The 24,345-nt window shown below is 45.5% G+C and overlaps 1 protein-coding gene across 3 annotated transcripts in view; it reads left to right on the top strand.

Annotated features, from left to right (window-relative positions):
• Positions 1–2,948: 2,948 nt before the first annotated feature.
• Positions 2,949–24,345, top strand: part of LOC144151391 (luciferin 4-monooxygenase-like) — a 50,642-nt gene continuing 29,245 nt past the window's right edge. The window contains exons 1-2 of one of the 3 annotated variants that reach the window (XM_077682431.1): positions 2,949–3,085; positions 21,817–21,990. In XM_077682431.1, the coding sequence (XP_077538557.1) occupies positions 3,083–3,085; positions 21,817–21,990 (177 nt within the window). In that variant the 5' untranslated portion in view covers positions 2,949–3,082. Of the gene's footprint in view, positions 3,086–12,518; positions 12,570–21,449; positions 21,991–24,345 lie in introns of those variants that run through there. The other 2 variants (XM_077682430.1, XM_077682429.1) reach the window with 2 other exon arrangements.

Here is a 24,345-nt window from a genome sequence, read left to right on the forward strand (position 1 = left end):
CCCGACTTCGTTTCAAATTTTTGTTCTCTCCGATACAGAGACACAGTGACATTCTTTGAGGTGCGACGACAATTGTGTTTATTGGAGAGGGCATGCTCTCGCAGTCGGTCATTCACTCATAGACCAGTTTGTCCGATGTATACTTCGCCACAATCTAACATCATCACGTACACAATACCGTCAATGCAGCCTACGAAAGGCTTAGCATTTTTTGTACCGCATGTTTCGGGACGTTTCTTTTCGTGATCTGCTTGAACGCATTATGTGCCAAGTTTAAAGGGTGCTGAGACACTGGCGGGACCTTAAACCTCGTGGCGACTTTTTTTTATATTGTGTGCGACTCGACGATGATAGAATATAATTTTAAAGCGTGTTTTTTGTCCAAAGGTTCTTCCTTAGCTCTTTTCAATACAGTTCACAAAAGGCTTAGCATTTTTGAGTCGCATGTTTAAACGGTGCTGAAACTCTACCAGTACATTATACCCCGTAGCGACCTCTACCGAGACTCATTGCAGTGGGTGATTACATTTCACAACTGTTTTTTATATAGACGGTTAAGTGTTCATCGCCGTGTATTCCACAGCGGTGATATTGAAAAAAAGAAAATATGTCCGTTGGCATTAACGCGTTCATTTAAGCAGAGGCGTGTGGGATCGACGGAGGCACATCGGCACCACTTTTTTCATACCGGTATTCACGGCACGGGTCTGTAGTGGTGCGACTGTGCTCTCGTATTATTAACGTCATATTTCCAGGTGAGAGATTTTCTTTCTATATTCGTTACTACGTCTTCGATCGTTGGCCAATGGTCCTGTTTTAGAGCTACAAGCATAAATGGGCTGTGTGTGAAAGCTGCTACAATGTTTGACATTTCCACGCTCAAATGACACCTGTAGACCACAGGACACATCTGTAGCACACTTTTATAAGTCGACGGACACAACCCATTCAGTACGTCCACGTTTAGTCAGCTAAACGCATCAAACTGTGGACCTCCAGGTTGAACGTTTAGGGTAAAATTGTGGACTTCCATACTCGTCGATCATACTGGAAAACGCTGGTTCTAATCTGAGTAAGAAAAAGGTTTGCCCAATTTTGTTTTCAACACAAATCACTCATTTTTACAGAAACGTCCCTGGGAAATGTGGAGTCATCCTGAGCATTTATTGACATCATTTCTATTCTGTGAACAGCCGCTCAATTCGCTGTGATCGCTTGGTGGTTGTCTGTACCTGGACGCGGGATTTCGTAGCTTCTGTCGTGCTGGTTTATTGTCCGGACGGGTAGCAAAGCCAGAGAGTGCTGAAAAGCAGGGCGCTAAAAGATGACCTGGCGATGAAATAATCGGTGTACCGGCCAGGTAACTGTTTGACAGGCACGGTGCACGAGCTTCGGGCTGATGAGGTTGCTTAGCCCAGTTGCTCGCCGCGGTGCTTCGCCTTCCCAGGTCGAAATACAGTGGAAATCTCGTTGGGTGGGTACGCGTCAGTCCCGTACGAAGCAACACCAGAAATTACGAGGCTATCGCTTACACCGCGCACGCATAGCGCCATCGGCCTTTTGCGGCTTCTGTCTAGAGGAGGAAACAATTGACCACTCTCTGTTGTCTTGCTGGCAGTTCTCCTCCCTCCGAAATCATTACCTGGAGGTTCCCCTCCGGCGACTGGGTCTCGCGTTGTCGGTGCCTAATGTATTGTCATTTGGGGCAGTCGGGCTTGGTTGGTGCAACGGGGATGTTTGTCGCACTCTTCACTCATGTATTCCCGAAACAGGTCGCTTGCCTTGTTAATCATTCGCTTCAACCAATTTTTAATCGTTTATCTAAATACCTGTTGCAACAACAGTATTCATTTCTTTGGTTCCAAAATTGTTAGCATCACTGTACCCTATTTTCCCTTCGTTTGAAACTGATTACTAAGCTTATTCAACAGTGAAATCACAATAAGACTTGGCCAATCCCCCAGAGTGGGTACGCGCCATTCTTGTTCCGGATCCAACCAACCAACCATATGAGTGAGTGAGTGAAAAGACTTTATTTGATTATCCGGCGGACGACTATCTTAGCCCTACGACGACGGGAGGGTCATCGCGATGCGGCCACACATCATCTCGGCGTGGTGTCCTTTACTCGGCGAGCAGCCCTCACTACTCCCGCCTTCTGGCACACGTGTCTGCCCCTGTGCTCCCGCCGTGGCTTGCGGCCGCTGCGGGAAGCGCCCAACGGGAACAACAGACACGGGCCAACCATATGGTGACTGTTCCGCAGCTTGTCTCTCCTTTCACAAGGCCGATTTGTTATGTTGATGACCACTCGCCTGTTGGATTTCGTGCAATTGCTTGTGATTTGGGCTTCACTATATAGTTAAGTAACGCTGTCACGTTAAAATTCAGGGCCGAAGGGGCGGTGAATAATGCACTTACTTGCGAATACGGTGCAAAGAGCCACCGGCCCCAGTCGATTGACGCCACGTGTCAAGACGACGCACAATGGAACTGTTGCAACGCAAGCTTAGCTCTCAGTCTGGGTCGTGACACGGGCGTAATTAACTGCCTGTCGTTGCGAAAACTGTGCGCGTTTGAATAAAGACAACGTCACTTTTATTTTCCATCATTGTGCCGGATGCAGCCCGTCAAATCGCTCCCGGTAATTGCCCTGGCGTCTTCGTCTGAGGCGCGTCGTTAGGATGGCTCAACCGAGGCGTTCCTGCTGGCTCGTTGCGGCACACTGATATTTGCCTTTCAGGATTCCACACTGGGACCGTATCTGCTGGCATCACCCCTGGTCTCATTATTCATCCCTCCTAGGACTAAAGCGGCAACCCTAATGACTGATGTTATCATAACCTACCACCGTCAAGGACGGCAAACACGGTAGCCGAAATGATTTTGCGTTTGCCACAGAACTTTCGTGCGTGCGACGGGGACAAAAGATAGCCGCACGCAGTTGTGAGAGGAAGGTGGGCTTCCCTTGGGTCGCGTTGTAAGGCCGGTATTGAACGGAACTGAGGCCGTCCGCAGATTGAAGCACCGTTTTTGGGCCACAGGTTTGCTACCGACCCGACGCCACTTGCGGATCAGAAACATGGTAGGTGACCTTTCTCCATAAGTACGTTCGGTTCAAGGCGCATGTGACCACTAACTAAAGTACTGTAGCTGATTCAGATGCGTTTTTCCTAAGCGTGCTGTGTTTGTCACCCTGTTGCAGTAAGTGTAGGCCCTGTTTCTAAAGTATTGATGTTTGATACTTTTTGATATGATATCATGTTTGACATGTTTGATATAATGTTTGATATTTCCGACCCTACTACGCTCAGTCGTAGAGGCGGGAATTTATTTTTGCAATAAAATCTGAGGCTCTTACTATATATCTTTTTCTAATATTTTTTCAGTGGGGGTGTTTGCATACAGTTCTAGTTTTCTCCTTAAACATTTCCCGGATAACTTGTGGGAAAAGTTATCCAGAAAGCCACCTATACGCCCAGACGTTCACCACCAAGCTGTTTTTCACTTACGTCAACAGAGATAGACTGGTACCCATTTTACCGAATCCCGTTGCCATGACACGACGTTACCGCAAGGCTGCACTGGTTCCGGAGCAGTCGACGAGGGCAACTAGATGGGCCAGCCCACATTAGTGCTACCATTATAAGGATGGGAGGGATGATTACAATCAAGTGGCACATGCAGTCTCTTTAGAATGGCTCCGTACCTCGTAAGTACACTGCCAAAGAGGCGCATGAAAGCAGGAGTGACGGGTAAAGGCTAAAACAAATTGCCTTTTAATGCATGAAGAGCTGAAGCGAAAAGTTGTCATATGCATGGTGCCCCGGTGTAGCGCCGTGATGCAAAAGCTTGAAGTCAATGTCGACCACCGACGACAGCATTCTCGGCTGCCGATACTTTGAACAGCTGACCCCTACTGCCTGGGCCGTAGGCGAACCACCCAAATCTCCACGTCCCGCACGGACACCTCATCTTCTTGTCTCTACAAAGCCTTAAAAACCGACCGCTGATAGAATTACGATGGGGTTGGCCGATTACAATGGCTATGCCACACAAGCAAGTAATGTTCAGCTCTTGAAAGGCACCCCGCTGTGCGCTGATAGACCCGGCGGTTGTCCATATTGCCGAATCATGGGCATATAATGTACCTTGTCAATGGGTGATAATAGTTCGCACAGGACGATGTTCGATGGGGTCAGTAAGAAATTGGAAAGAAGAGATTACATATCCTTGTTACTTTTATTTGTGCTGTGAGTTGGAGCGGGAAACATAACGTAACGACAATCGTTGATTCCTAGAGCGGCGGTGGTGTCGTTACAAAAAACGTTCAATGCGGTACTTTTTAAAAGCAAAATAGATTGTTTTTAGCGACGTTTAGAGATCTCCTTGTGCGAGACGTTACACAATGTCTCCATTGATTTATACTGCGATGGGTCTTTTTTGATAGGAGGTGTAAAAGATTTAGTACCAATATTTGGGTCAGAAGGAGACATCTGGCGTAAACACAAGTGTGCACTAAAGGTGAACACTATTTGGGAAAGAGGTCATTATCCTCCACCTAAGTGGTGAACCAGTGGTGAACAAAGTCCTCGCATAGCGGGACCTTGGTCTAATTTCTGTACTGAATTCATTAGAATTTTCGGCCGCCCTGCTGTACAAAAACTACGCACCGAACAGCGCTTACGTGCACGCGGGCAGCAGGGTGGCGAGACGTTCAACAGCTATATCGAAGACGTCATTGACCTATGCAAACGCGTCGAACCCTCAGGGAGGAGGCGCGGCTATTCTTAACCAACGGGATTTTTCTGGTTTTGGAAACGTGTACAATTTTTTTGTACACGTATATTTAGTGGTGCAGCAGTGAATCATAAATCCTCAGACGTCTGCATTGCTATTAGAGTGAAAGTTGCTTAGAAGTTTGTTGTGGACGCGCCCTTTCCCAGAGGTTGTGTAGCGAGATTTAGATGTTTTCGTACACCCATGTTTTATGCTGCTAGAACGTAGACAGTGGTCCAGCGGTAATGGGTAGTTTCCTTTCTCAGTAGTTGCGTTAGGGGTTTTAGATAGTTATTTTATGGTCGTATGTTTCATGCTGGCGGGATATAGACCATTGTCTAGCTGTAAGCACTACAGTCTAAGAGTTGTGCTGGTGCTTTTCACTTTAGTGCAAGTTTTTAGGCGCTTGTTATTGGCGCGATGCCTTCCCGTGAGTCGTTTGCGGGTTCCAGAAAACAGTCGTGGGCGTAAACTTTGCCTGTGGATGTGTTGCGGGTTCAGTATTCGATGACTCAACCCACATCGACTAGTGTAACGTATGCGTCGAGATGTGGGTTTCTTTTGACAGCGTAGATGAATACTAATTGGTAACCGAAGTTGCGGTGGTATCCACCTTCTCAGATACGAGTTAGTCAGATTAGTGGTCCTTATTTAGTAGGTGGTTCAATGAGATCACGGAGTCTGTGAGCAGTTACTATGCGAGTGGGCTTATATACTAAAACAGAGGGGTTCATGCTTCATGGCAGTATCGTAGTAAAGTTGCGTGGAGGTTATAAAAAAATGCGCCGAACTTTGCAGTCACTTGCTTTGGCACATTTTCCAGCGGGTTGGCTTAGCTGTGCAATGGGTGCGTCCAACTTTGCAATGACTTCTTTTGGCGCATTTTGCAACTGCTTGGGTAATCTGCGCAATGGGTATTTTGAATCGCCTATTGTGGTTTTAGTGGTTCCATCTGGCCACATGCCCACACCTAACTCTTACAGGTGATTCTGCATTAGTTCAGGTTCAACGCAGACCTCTATTTCAACCAACTCTCTGAAAACAACTTCTTCTAGAAGTAGAATTCGACGCTTATTCTCAGTGACAAGAGGCACAAGTTTGAATATAAAAAAACCTGGAGATGGTGGTCGTTTCGAATTGTTTCCACAACTTTCTCAGTGAGCCCTAGAACAGTTTCCGCGTGATTTCAAAGCAGACTTAGGCAAACATGGGCCTCGTTTCTACAAAAAATACTGAAATCCCATTTCATTTTCAACGCAGTGTTGAATATAGAACAGGCCTTTATTAGAAAATCATTCGTGTATTTACGAGACAACGGGGAAACAAAACTCCGCGGCTGCATTTTCTTACGCCTTAAAATTCACAGAACGGACGGGCTCTAAAGCACGCTTTTCCATCAAAAAGCTGTTTCTGTCTGCTCAGTACCATTCTGAAATTGCGCGTCAACTCCATGGAAGTGTAATTGGCAGTGTTTGGACGTCTTTCCCGAACAGATAAGGTAATACCACTGTATACAAGAAAATTAATAGACCTGTAAGTCTTTATGCGAAACCATACATTCCTAATAAATCGTGCAGTAATGCATTTTTTATTTTCTATTTTGCTGTGTCCTAATTAAATTGCGTTAGGCGGACTTAAAATATACCTTTTTATTTATTATTCCCAGCTATCAAGTATTCTTTTTGAAGCCAGCTGAAATGCGACACTCGAGCAAGTGACCGAGGCATTGAACATGAATGTGACCAGTGCGCTTGTTCAATCACTCCAACGGAGCGCCATTAGTCGAGCAGTTTTATGGGACAATTTAACGCCTGTATTCACCCGTTGGCGGCTTTGTGCAATCACAAACATTAACACTTTCGGTTTTCCCGTCGTAGATATAGGCTGTGCATGCCTTCGTTTGAAATTATTTGCATTTATATAAGAATTTATGGTGCCTGTGTTTCCGACGTTTGAGGCCTGTAATGTTGTTGTGCCTGCGTATTTCAGCCCCTAAAATGCGCTTCTTCAAAGCCGCCCTTTAGTGATCACTGTCTGTGGTGTCATCACAATGCGTACCGTTTGCAAGTGTGAATTTATACGTGAACATCGGGTCTAGGAATGCAGTGTTTCCAATGCGAATTGGAAAGTTCTGATCAGTTAAAAGGCGACATGCTTGCTGTGTCGCATCCGGCATTTCGGAAAGTTGTAACTGCATTTCGGAAGCTGTACTTTACGCTGCGTGCGATTAAGTTCTGGAAAACAATCACCTGAAATGCTGGGTGTTATTTTCGCCTCGTTTGTTACTGCATAATCCCAAGTGCGCGGGCTTGATTTCTGGAGCGACAGGCCCTTTTCTTATAGAAGCGAAAAGCAAAAACGGCCGTGCGTTCAAGATTTCGGCGCAAGTTGAAGATCCACAGGTGGTCAAAATTAATCCGGAGGCCTCCACTTCGGCACGTCTCATCGCCTGTGTAGCGTCAGCGCGCTAAACTAACAATCAATCATTCAATCAATTCATTACCACAATAAAAGAAAACACGGGGTGTTGTGGAGGACTATAGGCGCCTAGGATAAAAAGGTAGGTGTGTGCGTTCTTGGGTGAACTCTTTCGAAGAACATGTACATCCAGTTGATGGGTTAAGTGGGTTTGTGCTAGGTACGCGGCCGTTGAACGAGTGGTTCATGGTTGATAATAAAGAGTTAGGGGCTAAAAGTATAAAGGGCGACGCAAGGGAGGTCAGATTTAACCAGCCGAATCACATCTTGGCTGTGCTAAAAGGTATCCTGGGGGAGTATCGCGTATTTGCAGGCACAACAACGGTAGCACTACCACGCGGCGAGCTTTTGAGTTGGAGCGGACTACACGGGCAGAGTATCCTACATAGCGGAGGGTATGAGTGAGATGGTCAGAAAAATCTAGGCAGTAATTAGAACCCCTTCGGCTTTTTCATGACGGGCCGTATGGTTTCTTCAAGAAAACCGATTCTTTACCCGTCGTATTGAGCAGCACGGTTAGTAAGCTGACAACCCACTGTAACATCCGCACATGTCTAAGTTTTAAACTCTTTGCGGTGACGAAATAGCTCTTGTTTAGAGGCGGCGAGTGATCCTCTTTAGGGCTGCTGTTGGAGGCGAAGGATGAATATCGTCGGCAGGAGGTGGAAAAGACTGGCGAAGGAGTTGGTTGTTACTTATGTTTATTTCTTGCATGTTCTGTTTTATTGAGGCATCTTCCTAACATACAGCGATTTGGGTAGGAAAGCGGGAGTGGAACAGTGGAGTAAATAAATCTTGACCAGGGATCTGTGGACCGGTTACACTGGCTTATTTTATTGTCCGATGAAATTCCAAGATTTCTTTTTCTCGACGCCAGGAAGGAAAGGGAGAGGATACGTTTCTCCTCTGTGTGCTAATAGAATATTCATTTCGGAGCATGTACACAGGGTCAAGGCGAGATTTCCTTCTGGCTGTCCGAAGCAGGACCAGGCATGGTATTTTATTGGACTTGCCAACAACTCGTGTTTGTGGGTCCCTTTCAAAGCAGCTGGGGAAGACGACGGCTGTCGGCACCAAGCAAATATTCCTACAATGGTCTAGTACCCGCTGACGATTCCAGTGGTATTCTTCGTTCAAAATGGGCAGAGAATTACAAATGGGCCACAAATGTTCACGTAACGCGGCAAGTGAGTGCGGCATTGAGATAGTACGACCGGTGTTGAGCATCCAGGCAGCAAGCATCGCTAATTACACCTGTGTAGAGGATAGCTCTGTCAGAAAACCTTCGTTTGCCGAAACATGCACCCCTATACGTACTGTCCTAAAATTGGCTTGAGGTAGTTTAGGGCTTGTAGGTGGTTTAGGCAAAGTATTTCGGGCCATTGCTTGTAGAGCAAGCGTTAAGGAAATGCTTTGCATGCCAGCGGCGGTTTCAGGTTGTGTTTCCACAAATGCTGGTTGACCAAGCACAATGCACACAGATACCAGAATAGCTCAGTGGCAGGCATCCTTTCGAGGCGGAGGGCCGAACTGCATGAAGCCGACATGGCCAAGACTGGGCGGCCAATGGGGGGCCAGGGGCTGCTTTTTTGGACCTATGCGATGAAACGAAGCCAAGACGTTATAAGGCTACGGATCAAGATGGGGGACAAAGCCAACTGGGTGTGATCATTGTTTGTTCGTGTGTAACCGCATTTGAGGTCAAAACTACCGTGTATGCCTTGGCAAGGAAAGTGAGGGGTTCTGACGTCACGACGGGGGCCGCATAATATAGTTTGAAAACAGCGCGGAAGACGGGACGGAGCAAGTAATAGACGACACAAGCGCTGACGAACAACTGAGCGATTTAATTCGCAAGAAAATATATACATAAAAAACTAGGGGAAGAGAAGAAAAAAAAGTTGTTCGTCAGCGCTTGTGTCGTCTATTACTTGCTCCGTCCCGTCTTCCGTGCTGTTTTCAAATTATATGATGTACCAACAAGCCCTTCAGTTCACCCTTTGGCCGCATAATACTCACAGGGTCTGTTTCCGAAAGGTGCGGGAGGCACTAGTTTAGGTGAAGCTGCTTCGTCCAGGTGCAAGCTTAAGTACCATCCCGCCACCTCACGAATTGACGAGGCGTTTCTTGAATTTGTACCTTGAAAAAGAAGCTTTTATAGCCGTTAAAATAAAGCCGGTGCTTAGCACCACGGGAAGTGGGGCAGGAGTGGAAGCGTCTTTGCGCTCGTCGTTAAAAAAGGAGGGTGCTGTGAGGGAAATGGGAGGAAAAGTAACCGTGCGTGCTCTCACAAACTGCGCACGAAAGCCCGCGAACACCGAGCTATCGGTCGACCAAATTTGCCTTTACTCCGCACTCTCCGCGTTACTTGCGCAGTTCACCTCGTGTTTACACAGGCGATGTCGACCAATGTCTGTGCGTGGACTGCGATTGAATTGTGGATACGGTGGTTGCTGGCAGACGCTTCGCTACAACCGAGCTCGAGCTCGACAGAGCAGACTTGACCAGCTTTAACTACGGGAAAATTTATGGCTACGCCTTCATGTATGTAGCGGGTCCGAGACGTAAAACCTTTAATGATGTCCGCCGCCAACGCTCGAGAGAAACAAAATTTGCTCATACCTTTCGCCTTAATTTTGTGTCATCCCTATGTCAAGTGCTAAAAAGTTTTGCTGGTCATCGACCTCAACACGTGGAATGGCTGAATTTTTCGCCTGGCCTGCCAGTCAGTTGGCGGAGGAATTTATCGAGAGGATGACAAGGATGGGTGAGAGGATGAACTCACCCTTCTGCGCAGGGCTAAGGGGGAGGGATAGATGGTTTGCTCTTTGTTGACGTCGAAATTGATGCTAGCGGGTTGGTGGCCTGGTTAGGTTAAAAACGCCGGCTTAGTCATAGACTGCACGCTGTAAAACTGCCCTGAATTCCGGTGGCTCACTGTTACGTTTCGGAGCGGGAAAATGTGGGGCGGTTCTACTGATGCGGTGCAGGCCGCAGATGTTGCCGCTTCTCTGGGAATTGGATGCTTCCGTGGTGCACTGCTAATTCTGGACCCAGCAATGTTCATCGCATCGGGTGAGGACATGCTCTACATGTTTCGCGAATATAGCAACGAAGTTGGTACGACTTCAAAAGAAGGCCGACCGCCGATTTATGAATAAAAAACTCGAACAGTTTACAGTGCGACCGACGCCTGGCTTCTGTTGCGTTTTCTGTTTCCAGAAATAGTCAGGTACATTTCTGTTGCTAAGTGCGCTGTAGAGATAAAGGCACCTTGCGTTAAAAGGCAAACATATATGTAACACCATCAACGATGAAAGGGTACAGCTACTATTCCTAAACATACAAAAAAATCCAACCCGGTAAGTCTCCTGCAAGCGGACAGTTGCCAACGTTGTATAGTCTTTACTTGGAAAAGCGAGTCGACAGCAGGCCAAATTTTCTACTCCATTCTTTACCAAACACTTTCAGCATTTGTGCACCGTAAAGCCCTGGTACATTTTCGTGGTTTCGCAAGAGGTTCCCGGCGGAGTGGTTGTTCCTAAGTTACGTACTTGTTTAGGAAGGCGCATTATCAAGATGTATCACGCACAACATACCAGAAATATTTTCTCTCATCTTGAGGGGCTTGAACAGCTCCACAATAGCTCGGAGTCGCATTCACTGTGCTGGTAGCCTTCACCTTTTTTTTTCGTTTGAACTATAAATCGTAGATTGCGCCAGAACAGTCGAATACCAGAAGTAGACACTGTTTGGACGCCTACGATAAGAACATCTGGCGACAAAGACTTCTTCCGTCAGAGCAGGCGCCTGAAGGTGCTCTGCATGAAATGCTGGATTGTGGATTGCCGTCAGCAAAAGCACGACAACATTTGCTACAGTGCGACTATTGCTTCATTTACGAATGACATGCTTGTAGAACTCCGCTAAAGTTCATTTGAAAAAGAAAAAGTCAGGCCCGTCTAACGGCACGGCGAAAAAAACTTGCGCAGGACTGTGTACACGGCACACAAAATTACTATTCTCACAAAGCTCCTGCGCATCTTAAGTCTTTTTTCAGTGATTTATTATTCTTGTCTATTTGTTGGCAGCGGTTACTTTACTGAGTTCCTTCGCCGCTTGGGATCCATATTTAAATATTGGTTTTTCGGTACCAAATGTACTTTTAGGGCATGAAAGGCTGCTCATAAGTGCTCTCAAAGGGGAGCAGAACATCTAATAATGAAAACGTTGTCACATAGCTGAAAAAGAAAGTGTCTACAATTCTCGGCACTTGCGATGGATATTTAAATAGTAGTTTTTCGGTACTAAAGGCACATTTAGGGCATGAAAAACTACTCATAAGTGCTCTCAATTGGGAGCAGAGCGCCTAATAACGAAAACGTTGTCACATAGCTGGAAGCAAATTACCTACAATTTGTTTGGGTGACAGCTGATCATGTTGTACTGTAAAACCCATTATTACCACCGACATTCTATTTTCGCAAATAACGTGATTGAATAAGTTGTTCCCGTCCAATTAACACAGAAAGCTTTTGAATAATTTTAAAATAAAGCTGTTCTCTGTAATTATGTCATTGCTGTTATATTTACAGCCAATAACGGATCAGCCGAATTTGTCGCAGAAATGTTCAAGACAAACGTGTAAACGTGAATGCAAATTTACTTATACGCAGTAAACGCATCGTTGTTGCAACCAACAGGTATTTGAACTGCAGATAAGTCGATGCGGTTGCACACCGGTGTCTTCTGAAGCATTTAGCGCCTCGAGGAAAACATTTTTAACCTGAGCGGAAGTCTGTAGGTTTGGGCTTGGTCCGATGGCCTGAGCAAAATATGCACCAAGAAAAAAGAACTCCAATGGCGTAAGCCGCCTGGCGCGGGCGCCGCTCCGAGACTTGAATAAGTTCACGCAGCTGCGTAGTCGGAGCCAAGTCTCGCATAAATATGCCGTCATTATGCAGACGGGGTGTCGGATACTTCGTGTTGCCGCGTCAGCGACAAACACCGCATCGAGGCTCGCTCAAAATACATCGTTTAGACTCAAGCAAAACATGGGTTGCCCGAAGAAGTATGCAACTTCTAAGGAAATAGCGCAGCGTGAACTCTTTCGTGTCTGTGCCCGAGAACATTTCAGACGGCTACAATCCCACCCCGAGTATCGCGTCCAAGGCACGGCGCCTAAACGGCAGCGTAGAGCGGGAAATCCCGAGTAAGGCCCTCGTTATGTGGAGTACAAGCACAATCGCCGGCTAAACGACCCCAGATTTCGACTAATGGAGAACTTCCAATGCCAGGACGCCAATCCATGGGTGAAACCCAGGACCAGATCCTAGGAGGGAAGAAGCTATGCCAGCCCCCAACTCCGCTGTTTCTTCAGCATTGAACTACTAGTGAATGCTGCGCCAATTTTTTTGGAATATATTTTAATCGGCAGTCCTAAGTAAGCTCAAATGAAACACTTTCGTAATGGTTGGATTCGCTGGTGTTCTTTGATATAGCAAAGGACTTCACAAAAGCTTTAGTCTGAAGGCCTTAACTTCAATGAGACCTGAGATTTTAGATGTGGCAGGGATGATCTTGTCCTAAATTTATTCAAGAATGGGCATGGTCAGAATTTTTTTTGTGGTATTTGTACGCGTGATGTTTCAAAATCTGCTTACTTTCACGTAGGACAGACGTCCGCTCAATTTTCTTGCTGTTGATTTACATCTGAAAAATGGAAATGCCCAACGAATCTTGAGAACGTATGCTCATTCGAAGAAGCCCTTATCACAGAAACTTTGCTACAAATAACTGTTCGCGGCATTTATAGCAGTATTAAAAGCTGAATGCTGGCAATTTCCCTTCAAGCCTGAACTATTTTTCTTCGAAATTCTCTAAATTGGGTGTCCACTAATGTCGGCTTACCTCAACATATATTTTCAAGCAGTTAGGGCTGCGAAATTAAATGATTAAGATACTTTTATTGGCACATAAAATATAAACCCGTGGCGTACCTTAAATGGACACTGAAGTGGTCTTTAAACACTGCGGGATTCCTGGCGCAAATTGTAGTCTGGAGTCTCTAGGCCATGTTTCGATCACTCTCGCAGCGTTTACGTCATTTACTCAGTAGAAAAATCAATTCGCAAAGCTGTCTTCCTCTCTGCATCTTCCTTGCCGATTTCCAATGACGTTTTGTATGACTTCAAAACAAGTTAGCTTTGCTTGACTGCGCTACTGCACGGCTCGCCGACCTCCCGACAGAGTCAGTCGGCCCAGCCTTTAGCCGGACGGCGGCCGGCGGGTCGTGGCAGTTCGTTCGCTCAGATAAAACTAAGTCACGGCTCGGTTGTGCCACTCAGAATATACCTTCAGTTTGTTAGTTTGCAGACTGTATGAGAGAGAGAAGAGAGAGAAGGCTCTTTATTGGAAAAGCAGAGAGGTTTGCCGGCATTTACAGACGCTTACATGCTTCTCTGCTGTGGGTTAAGGATGGGGGAAGAAAAGGCCCAAGGAAGAGCTGGGCAGGATAGAAAAGAAAAAAAAACTGTCGTGTACTTGGCGCGGTAGCGGACTTTTGTTCTGAGCTTGGACCACATAATTTACAAGTTTGAAATTAGGCCAATTTCATCCAAATAAGAGAATAAACTTCGTAGAGCTTGGCGCTGCTTTGACGGATGAATCCGTGGTCCTAAAATATTTCTGAGAGTAATCCGCAGACTGTATCAAGCTCCAAGTCCAATTCGCTCCACATAAGCGCACATGTGATGCTTGACTTACTGCTACGCTAGGAGAAAACTCAAAAGCCAATTGAAGGTGGGAGAACAGTACGCGAAGTTAATACAGGTAATAAGGAAATAAAATCCACCGATACTTTTATCGTACAGCGTAAAACCTTGGTGCGTGCAGCTCTTTTTGCTATGAGTGAACTAGCACAGTCGCCAGTAGCACGACCACACATTTGCGAACAACTTTCCGTATAAGAAATGAAATCGCTAGAGATGAGATATTGTGGGAATTTGGGGGCGCTTACTGCACGAGTGCTATACAAGAAATAGTTGCCTAAGCTGCATTGATTGCTAAGGCTAAGTAAGAATGTACTCTGGCTATACATTAATGCTTTACAGTTACGCTTCCTGGCATCACTGGCTTATGGCCGAGTAGTTTGGAGCACTAGGTATATCGTTTCGCCAGTCGCAAGTTCGAATCCTCAATAGAGTACTTTTTTTTTCAATTGATTTATTTGTTTTTGGGTAGTGGTTTCTGTACTGAATTCACCATGTTTGCTCTGCAACGTTAATTGCTCCACGAGCGAGTTGGCAAAACGCGTGCAGGCTGACACTGCCGCGGTCGCGTGTTGTCCTGGCTTTGATGTTGCCATAAGCACCGTCTGCTTGCAAGCACAGTCCCAAATCAGCCGACCCTTGGCCTGGCCTGGTGTGAACACACCTCTTACGATACAAGCACGATCAAGACAAGCCCCAAGGAAGGGAAAAAAGCGTCTACCGTTATGTGGAGGGCGTTCATCCACTCGTGCGCCTCGGCTAGTGGTTGTTGCCATTCAAAGCCGTGCTGGTAGGTTTATCTGACGGATTTTAGAGCAGACAACCTGGCAGAAGCACGGTATACGCTTACTGACATACCGAGAATGCCCATGCAACAATACCATCGGATGCCAAGCACGCTGTTTCGCAGAACGAAAGCCGAAACTGGTGTGACTTCTAATCTTGGACATCGTCCAAACCGCACACGGTAGTTTTTCTTCTTGCACGCTTTATGAAATAAATGCTGCCTTATCGCCCGGATAAACGATAAAAAGTTTCTTTATTAGAGCTAGTATACTCACTGGGAGCAGAAACAGGAGCTTGACGAATTCACCACAGTGTCCCTTTAATGCGTCAGTATTCAAAGGAAGACATAGTAAAGGGAGCATGTCATCCGTGATGCGTAAAATGGCTCAATTCAAACTTTTGGTATGCAATAGAATGAATAAGGACACACACGATGTTTTTATAAATTCAAACTTAAATCCTGTTAATAACGCCTCGAATATTCCACTAATTAGGTGACAGTGATGGCTGTACTACCAATCAAGCGACAGGAATGGCTGTATTCCCCTTTTTTGTTTCTCTGCTACTGGTATTCATGTGTGTCCCGCATTTATGAGGGGTCTTTGTCTCTTCCCTGACCGACCGGTGTACAGGGAACCTCCTTTAAATCGCTAGTTGCATCGGGAGACTTGTGACGTGTCTTGTGGAGTTTATTGGCCAGAAACTCTTTCATGCAACCTTCGGCAGCGAGGCACACACATGACAACCACAAAATATTTCACAAAACACCGCAATGTAGCCGTTTGTATTCTAGGTAGTAATAAAGATTATGGTCTTCTTTCCCAGCTGGGTTGGTCGATGGAGCAATGCATATATTATAACCAGGTTTAATTTGGGCGATTATTTTCTATGATAAACGTCCTTAGCGGTGTTCCCAGATATGAGCGGATGTATCCAAAATAAAACTACTCTCTTTTTTTTACCTCAGCAACTCCGGAGTCGCGTGTGCCTTCGACGTATGTAGCCCGTGCTGCTGTTTTTGCTTACACCCAGCTCCACTGTAGAGATTGCAGAAATAGTGTTGCCAATAATCACGCTAATTTCGCCCATTTGCGTGTGGTTACAGTTGCTCGCGAAGGGCTGTCTTTTCTTTGTACCTAGACTCGTACCCAGGGACGCCGCCTAAAGTAGCATCCGAAGCACGTGTTTGCCCTGTTTATCACAAGCACGTTTATCGATGTTTTCGGTCAATCACCCCGAGGGATGTATGGCGAAGCCGTTATCTGGGCTTTGAGGCCCCGAAAATATTAGTGCAGGACCAAGCCCTCAGGCGTCGGCGGCGTTGGTTGAAAGGGAGGATCTTTGGGAGCTTTCCACGGAGTCCTTCACACTGTTGGTCTGGCCCTAAGGAGAAAACTTTTGAGGAACGTAAGTTTTCTAACGTGCTTTGAACACAACAGCACAAGGACATTTATCAAATAGTTATTTACTGAATAATTGTACTTACGTCTCCTTATTTGCCTTCTGGCGCTAATTATTTACACAGGCTCATTCACTGGTGCATCGTGTTTACGCTTTACGCTTCTTTTTGCTTTTACTTTCGCGGGTTTTAGTGCTAAATTATTCAACTAGGAATCTGTTAACACACGCCTCAGAATTCCCAGAATCAGAATACAGTAGAACCTCGTTATAACGAAGTAGTACCGGGGCAGTACATTAGTTGGTTATATCCGATATTCGTTATAACCATATAGATAAAGAGCAGCTCTAATAAATCGGTAACCTGGTTGCCGCATAATCCTAGATAAAAAACGAATTGTTCTGCGCTTCGAACCCACTATAAACGTGGTAGTACTTATCTGTCTCCTTGTGGCATTTCACACTAAACAGACCGGAACGTGAGAACGTGAAATTACAGCAGAACCACGTTCGTTCGGCAAAACAGGCCGGCCTTCTTATTTACTTGAAGGAGAATGCGACCTTCGCCTGGTGGCTTTTCACAGTCTGAGCGGAATGAAGTTTTTCACAGTGTCAACGCAATAAAGGGCCTTAAGCTACTAAAAAACGGTTGTTTTGTAGTTGCCACTAAAGGTTGCTACTAAAAAACGGTTGCAGATCTTTCGTAAGTGTTCTAGCTGTCGAGTTTCAAGCCTCGCGGGAACCAAATATTTCTTCGCTATAGCCGATATCGCGCGGCTATCGAGGTTTAGGTTTCGTTATAAAAAGAATAGGTGTGATTGAAATGAACCGTGACCAAACACACTTCGTATTTATTTCGCGATATCTGATAATTCACTATATCAGTGTTCGCTATGACGAGGTTCGACTGTACTACGTGGCTTCTGCGCGCCTGCTCTACTCACATGCCACAAAGTTCACGTGTCGCAGGGCACCCACTATGCTACATCATTTGTACCACTGCTGCTGACGTGCGGAGAGAGCCCCGTGGTAGCGCACCCGGCTCCTACTGTGCTGCCGCGGGTGCAAATTCCTTGCGAACTCAAATGTATTTTATTTGCACTTTGGAGCTGCGGTTTTTGTCGTACCCGATCATCAGAAACGGTTCTTGGCACAATGAGGCACTTCAGCTTTTTGTCTAAAACTAGGTGTTCAGTACTCACCGCGCATAAAGTAAAAGTAACGTAAATAAAAAGCTAAATACCTATACAGTTTAGGTAATTCCTTTCACTTGATGAGTTATCACTGTAATAACAACGATGTGAATAAAAATAGACGTCCTATTACATAACGTCATCACACAAGCTCATCAAAAAATATGTGGTGCCTATCGGATGCAAACTTTTCCTAGGTGAGCATAGAAAACACATTCGCTTCGTCTTGTCATTTGGCGTCTGATACAGAGCAGCTTATTTTTTGTCTTACATGCGAGCGTTGATAGCTGAGCCCAACTTCAATTTATATATCATTGTTCAAAACATGTGGAAGGGTATGTGTCACTCTACGGGCACCTAACGCTTTGCTTAGCTTCCTAGTGTTCGCGCAGATTTTCTGTACTCGACCTTCGTGCTTGTGCACAAATGTATAGTACTTTTTACAGTTCATAGTACGGTACGCACAAATTTATAGTACGAAATTTGCACACAATAACTGAATAAATCTGTGAACTGACTGAAATGATTCTTTTGATTTAGAGTTTTATAAAGTGTTTGCCAATATTCACCAGCAGGTATGTGATATTATAGGAGCATGGGAGCATGGGAGCTGTGGCCTAACCGCATAGAAGCGCCGTGTAGCTGCACAGGCGTCAAACGAAAGGAGCAGAACAAGCATGCACGCCTGCCGACGGTGATAGCCCATCTATACCTCGCAACCCGCTTCTTTTAACACGGCTTCCAGCATTATTCGCAGCATACTGGTCTCAGCGATGGCGCTAAAAGCAGAGGTGGTAACTGGCAGCGTTGCTCACACACTTCCAGAGCACGCGAGCTGTTGGACAAGCGTCGCAATCGCAGGGATTTGAAGTTACAATTTTTCTTTTCTAATATTTTAGGTGGGTCTGCTATCAGCGCCATCGCTGAGACCAGTATACTGCGAATGATGCTCGAAGCCGCGTTAAAAGAAGTGGGCAGAAAAGTATAAATGGGCTATCGGTATCGGCAGGCACGCATGCGTGTTCTGCTCCTTTAGATTGCCGCCGGTGCAGCTACACGGCGTTCCTATGCGGTTCGGCCGCAGCTCCCATGCTCCAATTACTTCTGATGGGGCACCTGTACGCCAATACTTTTCTTTTAAGAGTGCCGTGGGCACAAATCGTTCTACTCTTTATTCGTGTTCTTGTATCAGAAGATACTGGTTCACTGAACGGAGCATTGTCAGTGTCTTGGTTACTAGTCATATCAGCGCTATTCGCCAGCAATTCCAAGCTATTCAATAAATTCTTAATAAAGATGGCCTTATGCGCATGCTCCCAATCAGTCAGCCGACGGAGGGTGACGCACGCATATCAATCTTAAACCTTGGGAGCATGAGTGCGCGAAGCCCACGAGCGATAAATCAGAATGATATCTATAAGCACTCTGTGCGTCCTATTTTACAACGCTGTCTAAAAATCGTGAATACTTAGATGATTGTTTGGGCCTAATCTTAAATTTTTAATGACAGCTAGCTCTTAAAGCACAATGGCCTACACTTTATATGCGAACGGTCTGCACCGACTCATTACGCTTGTCGTGCAAGTCGTGTTCGGTTATCAGTCGTCTCAGCTTCGCCTAATGAAAGGAAGGTTCTCATGGAAATGAGAATCAATAAAGTCCGATACACTTCTTTGTTTTTATTAGGTCGCCCAACGATTGTAGCAATATTTACCACAAATGCCTAATTTTAGCGCACACGTTTCTGCAACAAAATCCTTCAACCCAAAGAAGCACAAGATCCATAAATTGTCTTAGCAGTTATCACTTTGTATTCTCACAAAGGGAAACGGCGGCCGCCGGCACTTCAGGCCATGGGGATATATTGCAGGCAGTTGGTATTTTAGTATCTTCTGCGAAGCCCTATTTTGCGTGCATGTTTCGCGCACCTATGTTAAGCCAAGATCCAAAGTAATCCAACCTACTCTAACCTAACTGCACTGCCCCAATCCGAGGGATGTCTTGAAGGAACTATAAAACACCGGCCTCAACGAAATTAAATGACTGTATGTCTATAAAACAAGCACAATTCGATGGGGGATATTTAGGGGAGAAAGTTCCGGGTAGGCAACTTGACTGCAATTGTGCCGTGTTGAAGACTTGTGTGGCTAAGTGCAGAAATTTTTAAATAACCGTTAATAAGGTGCAGAAAAAGCACAGAGAATAAAGTTAATTTTTTAAAAGAACGTAGGAAGGAGAATGAATGGAACCAGTGCCTTACCAACTAGCATCTCAAGCAACAACCCACGGCGCCACGCTGCCGCACGTGACGGCGCTGTGCTCAGAGGCAGAAATACCAGCTTCAATAATGTAAGCCCCTACAAATAATCGGGAGACTGTCGTCAAAATATTCCTTTAAACTAAAGTTTCGGATGCAGGCAATATATCCGCATTTTTTCCACACATAAATGTATGACTGCGAAGAAAGCGGCCGTAGACAGCATAAACTTTATGATATCTGTAGCATACAACGTATCTGAATTTGAGTATTCAAGGCGAAGTCTTAACATCATTCCCGTCGGCGTGCTAGCTGCAATGTGTACCACATTTCAATCCCTTGAATATTTGTTCCTTCGTAAGCGTGTCGCTACTTTAAATATCGCTGTCGCGTTTGAGCACCCGCTACGGATCTTTAGTTACTCGAGAGTTTTAGCTAACCGTTTATGATGGTCCGCTCCCATCTGATAGCAAGCGGGAGGGCCATTGCGCATGCGTGGCGTGCTAGCGCGCTACCGGCGATACCGGAGCGGGGCCCCGCTCCTCTAAAACCGGGGCGGACCGTCGGACCGCTTAGCGGACCGTCGCGGCAGCTTACGCTACCGTGCGGAATTTTACCATGGCTGCCCCCGCGATGCGAGGGCTAAGGCGAACTCCGTTTCTTCAGTTGAAACACGAGCGACGAAATCGCGACAGCTCTTCCCAATATGCAAAGGTGCCACACACCTCAACGAGCTTTAGAACGGAAGCCGAAAACGTCGACTGAAGCGCGGGGCTGTTTCTATGCGGCCCCGGGAAAGACAGCCTTGGCTTGGCTATTCCAAAGTTTATCGGATTCTTTTTTGTTATCTAGAAAAATTATGCCATGTCAGCGAATACATTATACAAAAAAGGTTTAATGAGGCCACGAAACAAAGTATTTTGCTCTGTTTGGGCGGCCAAATACCAATTCTTACGTTTCTTTTAGGATGAAGTTTTGGTTTGCACGCGCGCGCGCAACGACCAGTCACGCCAATCATTGCCCGTCGAGGGACACACGGTTATCGCTTAGCTAAAAGTCTTTCTGCTGCTGACGCTCCGGTTGTGCTGAGCGGTACGTCGGGCGCATAGCGGAGCGTCAAAAACAGTCAGCTAAAACTCTCTACTGTCTTGCTTCATGCGGTAACATTTAATCTATACTCTGTGCCGGGTGCAGCCCGGGTTCTCAGAGGCATTTCTCGCCTATAAAACATGCACAGTCGTATATTTAGATATTGAGTAAACATACCCAATCCCCTTTTTTTCTCGTTTTGAGAAACACCAGTAAATAAAATCTTTATATTAAAAAAATCCTTGCGTGAGTGGCATTCTCGAGTTTCACTTCCCTCAATACTTGTAGAAGTATACCGCGTACGGTTCCACGGCTGGCTGCCTTTCTATAGCAGCCTTCAAGGAAGAATCGACCGCTGGTTTGCTTGTGCAAACTGGTTATACTCGGGGGAAATACGAAGCGACATCTTTTGCAATAAATATCAAAAGACGGAACTTCGAGTGGCCCGAGCAACCAGCGATGGTCGAAGGCGGGTCTGCTGCAAAAGATAAAGGACACTTAGAAGGTTTCGGCTGCAGACAAACACCGCATTGCCGGAAGCACACGGGCTCGGCCTGTTCGAGACACCCGCTTTATCGCCATCTATCTACTGAAAGAGTGGGATACCTCCTCACGGTCGTTGCACTGGCGGTGCCCTTTTATCAGTAGAGCAGATGTTCCCACGTAATACATCCCTAGGTGGCTTAATTACTATGCACACATCAGGAAGATAGAATAATATAAAGTGTCCCGTCTGCTCCTTTTTGCGCTTTTATGTTGTGGGTTCTGGAATTCCTCTTATCTCTCATTACCAATCGGTCTGTTGAAAGTCTGCGAGGATAACGGAAAAGTGCAATTGCGCACTGAAATGTAGCGGATATCTTGTGTGGCAACCACTTGTAGTTCACACCAAGATACCTACGTGGATCTTCCGATTCGGTGTGTCTCGCGATAACGCTGCGCGCATGCCATCGGCCACTACTGCTACACGGCCAGAATAGTGGAAGCCTGCTCCGTTGAATGCTGCAGCATGCCTGAGTTGCTTAGCGAAGACCTCAGCAACAATTGCCTTGACGAACTGCTGCAGGGTACAGCATGTCTGGCGCTCTCTCACCGACCCGACGACGACGACGCGCTCAAAGCTCCCGTCAAGGACGGCGTCGTCTTATCGCCTTACCCGCCCCTGGAGCTGATTCCGGACGAATCCTTCTACCAGCACTTACAAAGGCGTTTCCTTCCGCGAGCTGATGAACTGGCGTTGGTGAGTGCAATTCTGCTAAAGATCACTCTATGTTGGACTATTCGTAGATATTCCCACCTGAAATTTAAATACTAATGTTTATGACAGCTTACCTAAAGTCGAGAATGTTTAATGTGACAAACATGTGATGCTAAATCTGTTTAAGGCCCGTGAAGTGTTCCTGCAGGTCACAAAAAGAATAACCTGCAGGTTTTTGACGTCAAACTGCCTTTTAATTAGAAATACGTGCGTTGGTGTTAACTCTGAAAAAAAATTTAAAACCCAGCGTCACCCGTGAAATCTGCTGACCCATCGGAGCTGTGGAGTTATTTTTACGAAGAAGCCATTTCAGCTTCGGCATATATCGTTGGCGTTTTGTTAGTTGTGTTAGCGGCTGATTGTCATGTAAATTGTTTCCCGATACATAAGAGTTAGAGCCCTCTTCTGTAATCATACTCTCTGCGTTGAAGATTATGCTTCACTGCGTAACAGGCAACGTGGGAACGCCGTCTGACAATGACTTAGCCTACACACAGATCTTCTTAAAGTAGGCTTCACCTACGGGGGGAGAAACCAGCTCCGAAGGGATCGTGAGGCGATACCAGGACAGGCCTTCGTAAAACCCCGAGATGGCAAAATTACTTTTAAAAAGTAAGTAACTTACATTACTCATTACTTGCCTAGCATTTTCTAAAACGTAATTAAATTACATTAGAAATTACAGGTGGCCAGACGTAATGACATTACATTACTATTAATTTTCAAAAGTAATGAAATTACTTCGAAGTTGCTTTCAGAGCTCTCATTGAAGCGTTGTTTTCTTCGCGTTCAAGAGCTCCAATGCCCGGATACTCTCTTCGCATTGGAAATCTACTTAAACTGTTCTTGGTCAACTTTTTATGCCGTAAGTGAAGCGGACATGCTATATCGTAGTCAAAACGAATTGCGAGAGTAATGAGTAATTTTCAAGAAAATACTGGCTTGAATTTATTTATTTTATTAATAAATTACCCGTACTCGAAATTAAGTCATTGCGTTAGTCATTACAGCAAAAATTCATTTATATATTGCAATTTCATTACTGCAATTTACTTACTGTAATATCATTGCTGCCAAGTCTGGTAAAACCCAGGACTAGAAGAGCTCCACTGTTAATAAACAAACACTATAAACTTCTAATCTGAACAAGGTGGTTACAAGCGGGATGTAATCTTTCATTTGCGTTTATTCCTTTCAAAACCATGTGGCCATCAGTCTCATAAATCAGATCCATGATCCCGTGCGCCATGTAATCATAAAAAATGTTGCGCTTGTAATCATTGAGAAAGTGGTAAGGCATATAGCGGAAAGTAAACCGGACGGGTTGGGACCAAGTCACCCACGAAAACAAAATGTATTTTCGCCGTACCGTACAAACACCGGCTCTGTCAATAAAAACCATCGAACACTTCAACACTTTAAAAAAAAACGGAAATCTCTGCATGCAATAGTAGCAATCACTTCCCGTAGTTAGACAAATGGGAGAAAAATATCTTGGCCACATATTACCGCTATGCTTCCATCTAATCGATTACAACTTTGGTGAAACTATTTTTCTATTTTCCTCGGTCTACTCGTTGTTGGCAGTCCTGAGAAACGTCCATCGCTTATCCGTCCGACTATTTTTAGTTCCAGCAGTACACGCAATAATTAACCAGGGGCCCTATTCTCGACGCATTAAATTCACCGCGTACTGTGAGCTCGCCCGAAGTCTTTCCTGGTTGGTTTTCCATTTAGGTGACGTTGTTCCGGTTGACAAAGCGGTTGTGTGTGCTTTCCTCATTTCCACATTTCTTGGCGTTTACAAGCCTGAGGTTTAAAGTTTACCCAATTTTTATCTACTCAAAGCGCATAATTCTCGGCGGGCCAGGAGAAACTAGACGAAATGCAGCAGACATGACAACGGAGCGCTGTTTTAGCTATTCAATAATACCGCTTGTATGGCACGCCCTCTCTGTGGTTGACTGAGAAGACGTGTCGTAATTTAAATAGTTGGCCGGAACGCTTAGGGCACACATTGGCAACTTCAGCTGCATAAAAGTGGTGTGTTACGTAACAGCTTGAAAATGGCGGAAATTGTCAACGTGATAAGGTAAAAAAATTCACCGACCTTCGGCGGCTTGAAATTCCCGTGAATTTGCAGCAGGCGCAGTTTCGCATGAGGCGCTGTTTAGAGCGGTTTTATACCGAAAGAAATAAGTTTTTGCTGTTTCACGGAGCGTACAAATAATGGTTCGTATTTTGTTTTTATATTTGGCAATTAAATAAAAAATATTTTTTAGGCCCAACAGAAACTTAGGAGGGCGGCACAAGCGTCTCCATTACAAAGAACCCAAC

The sequence above is a fragment of the Haemaphysalis longicornis genome, unplaced genomic scaffold, assembly GCF_048455015.1.
Source record: "Haemaphysalis longicornis isolate Haplotype H1 unplaced genomic scaffold, Haemaphysalis longicornis Haplotype H1 scaffold_9, whole genome shotgun sequence".
Classification (NCBI taxonomy): Eukaryota; Metazoa; Arthropoda; class Arachnida; order Ixodida; family Ixodidae; genus Haemaphysalis; species Haemaphysalis longicornis.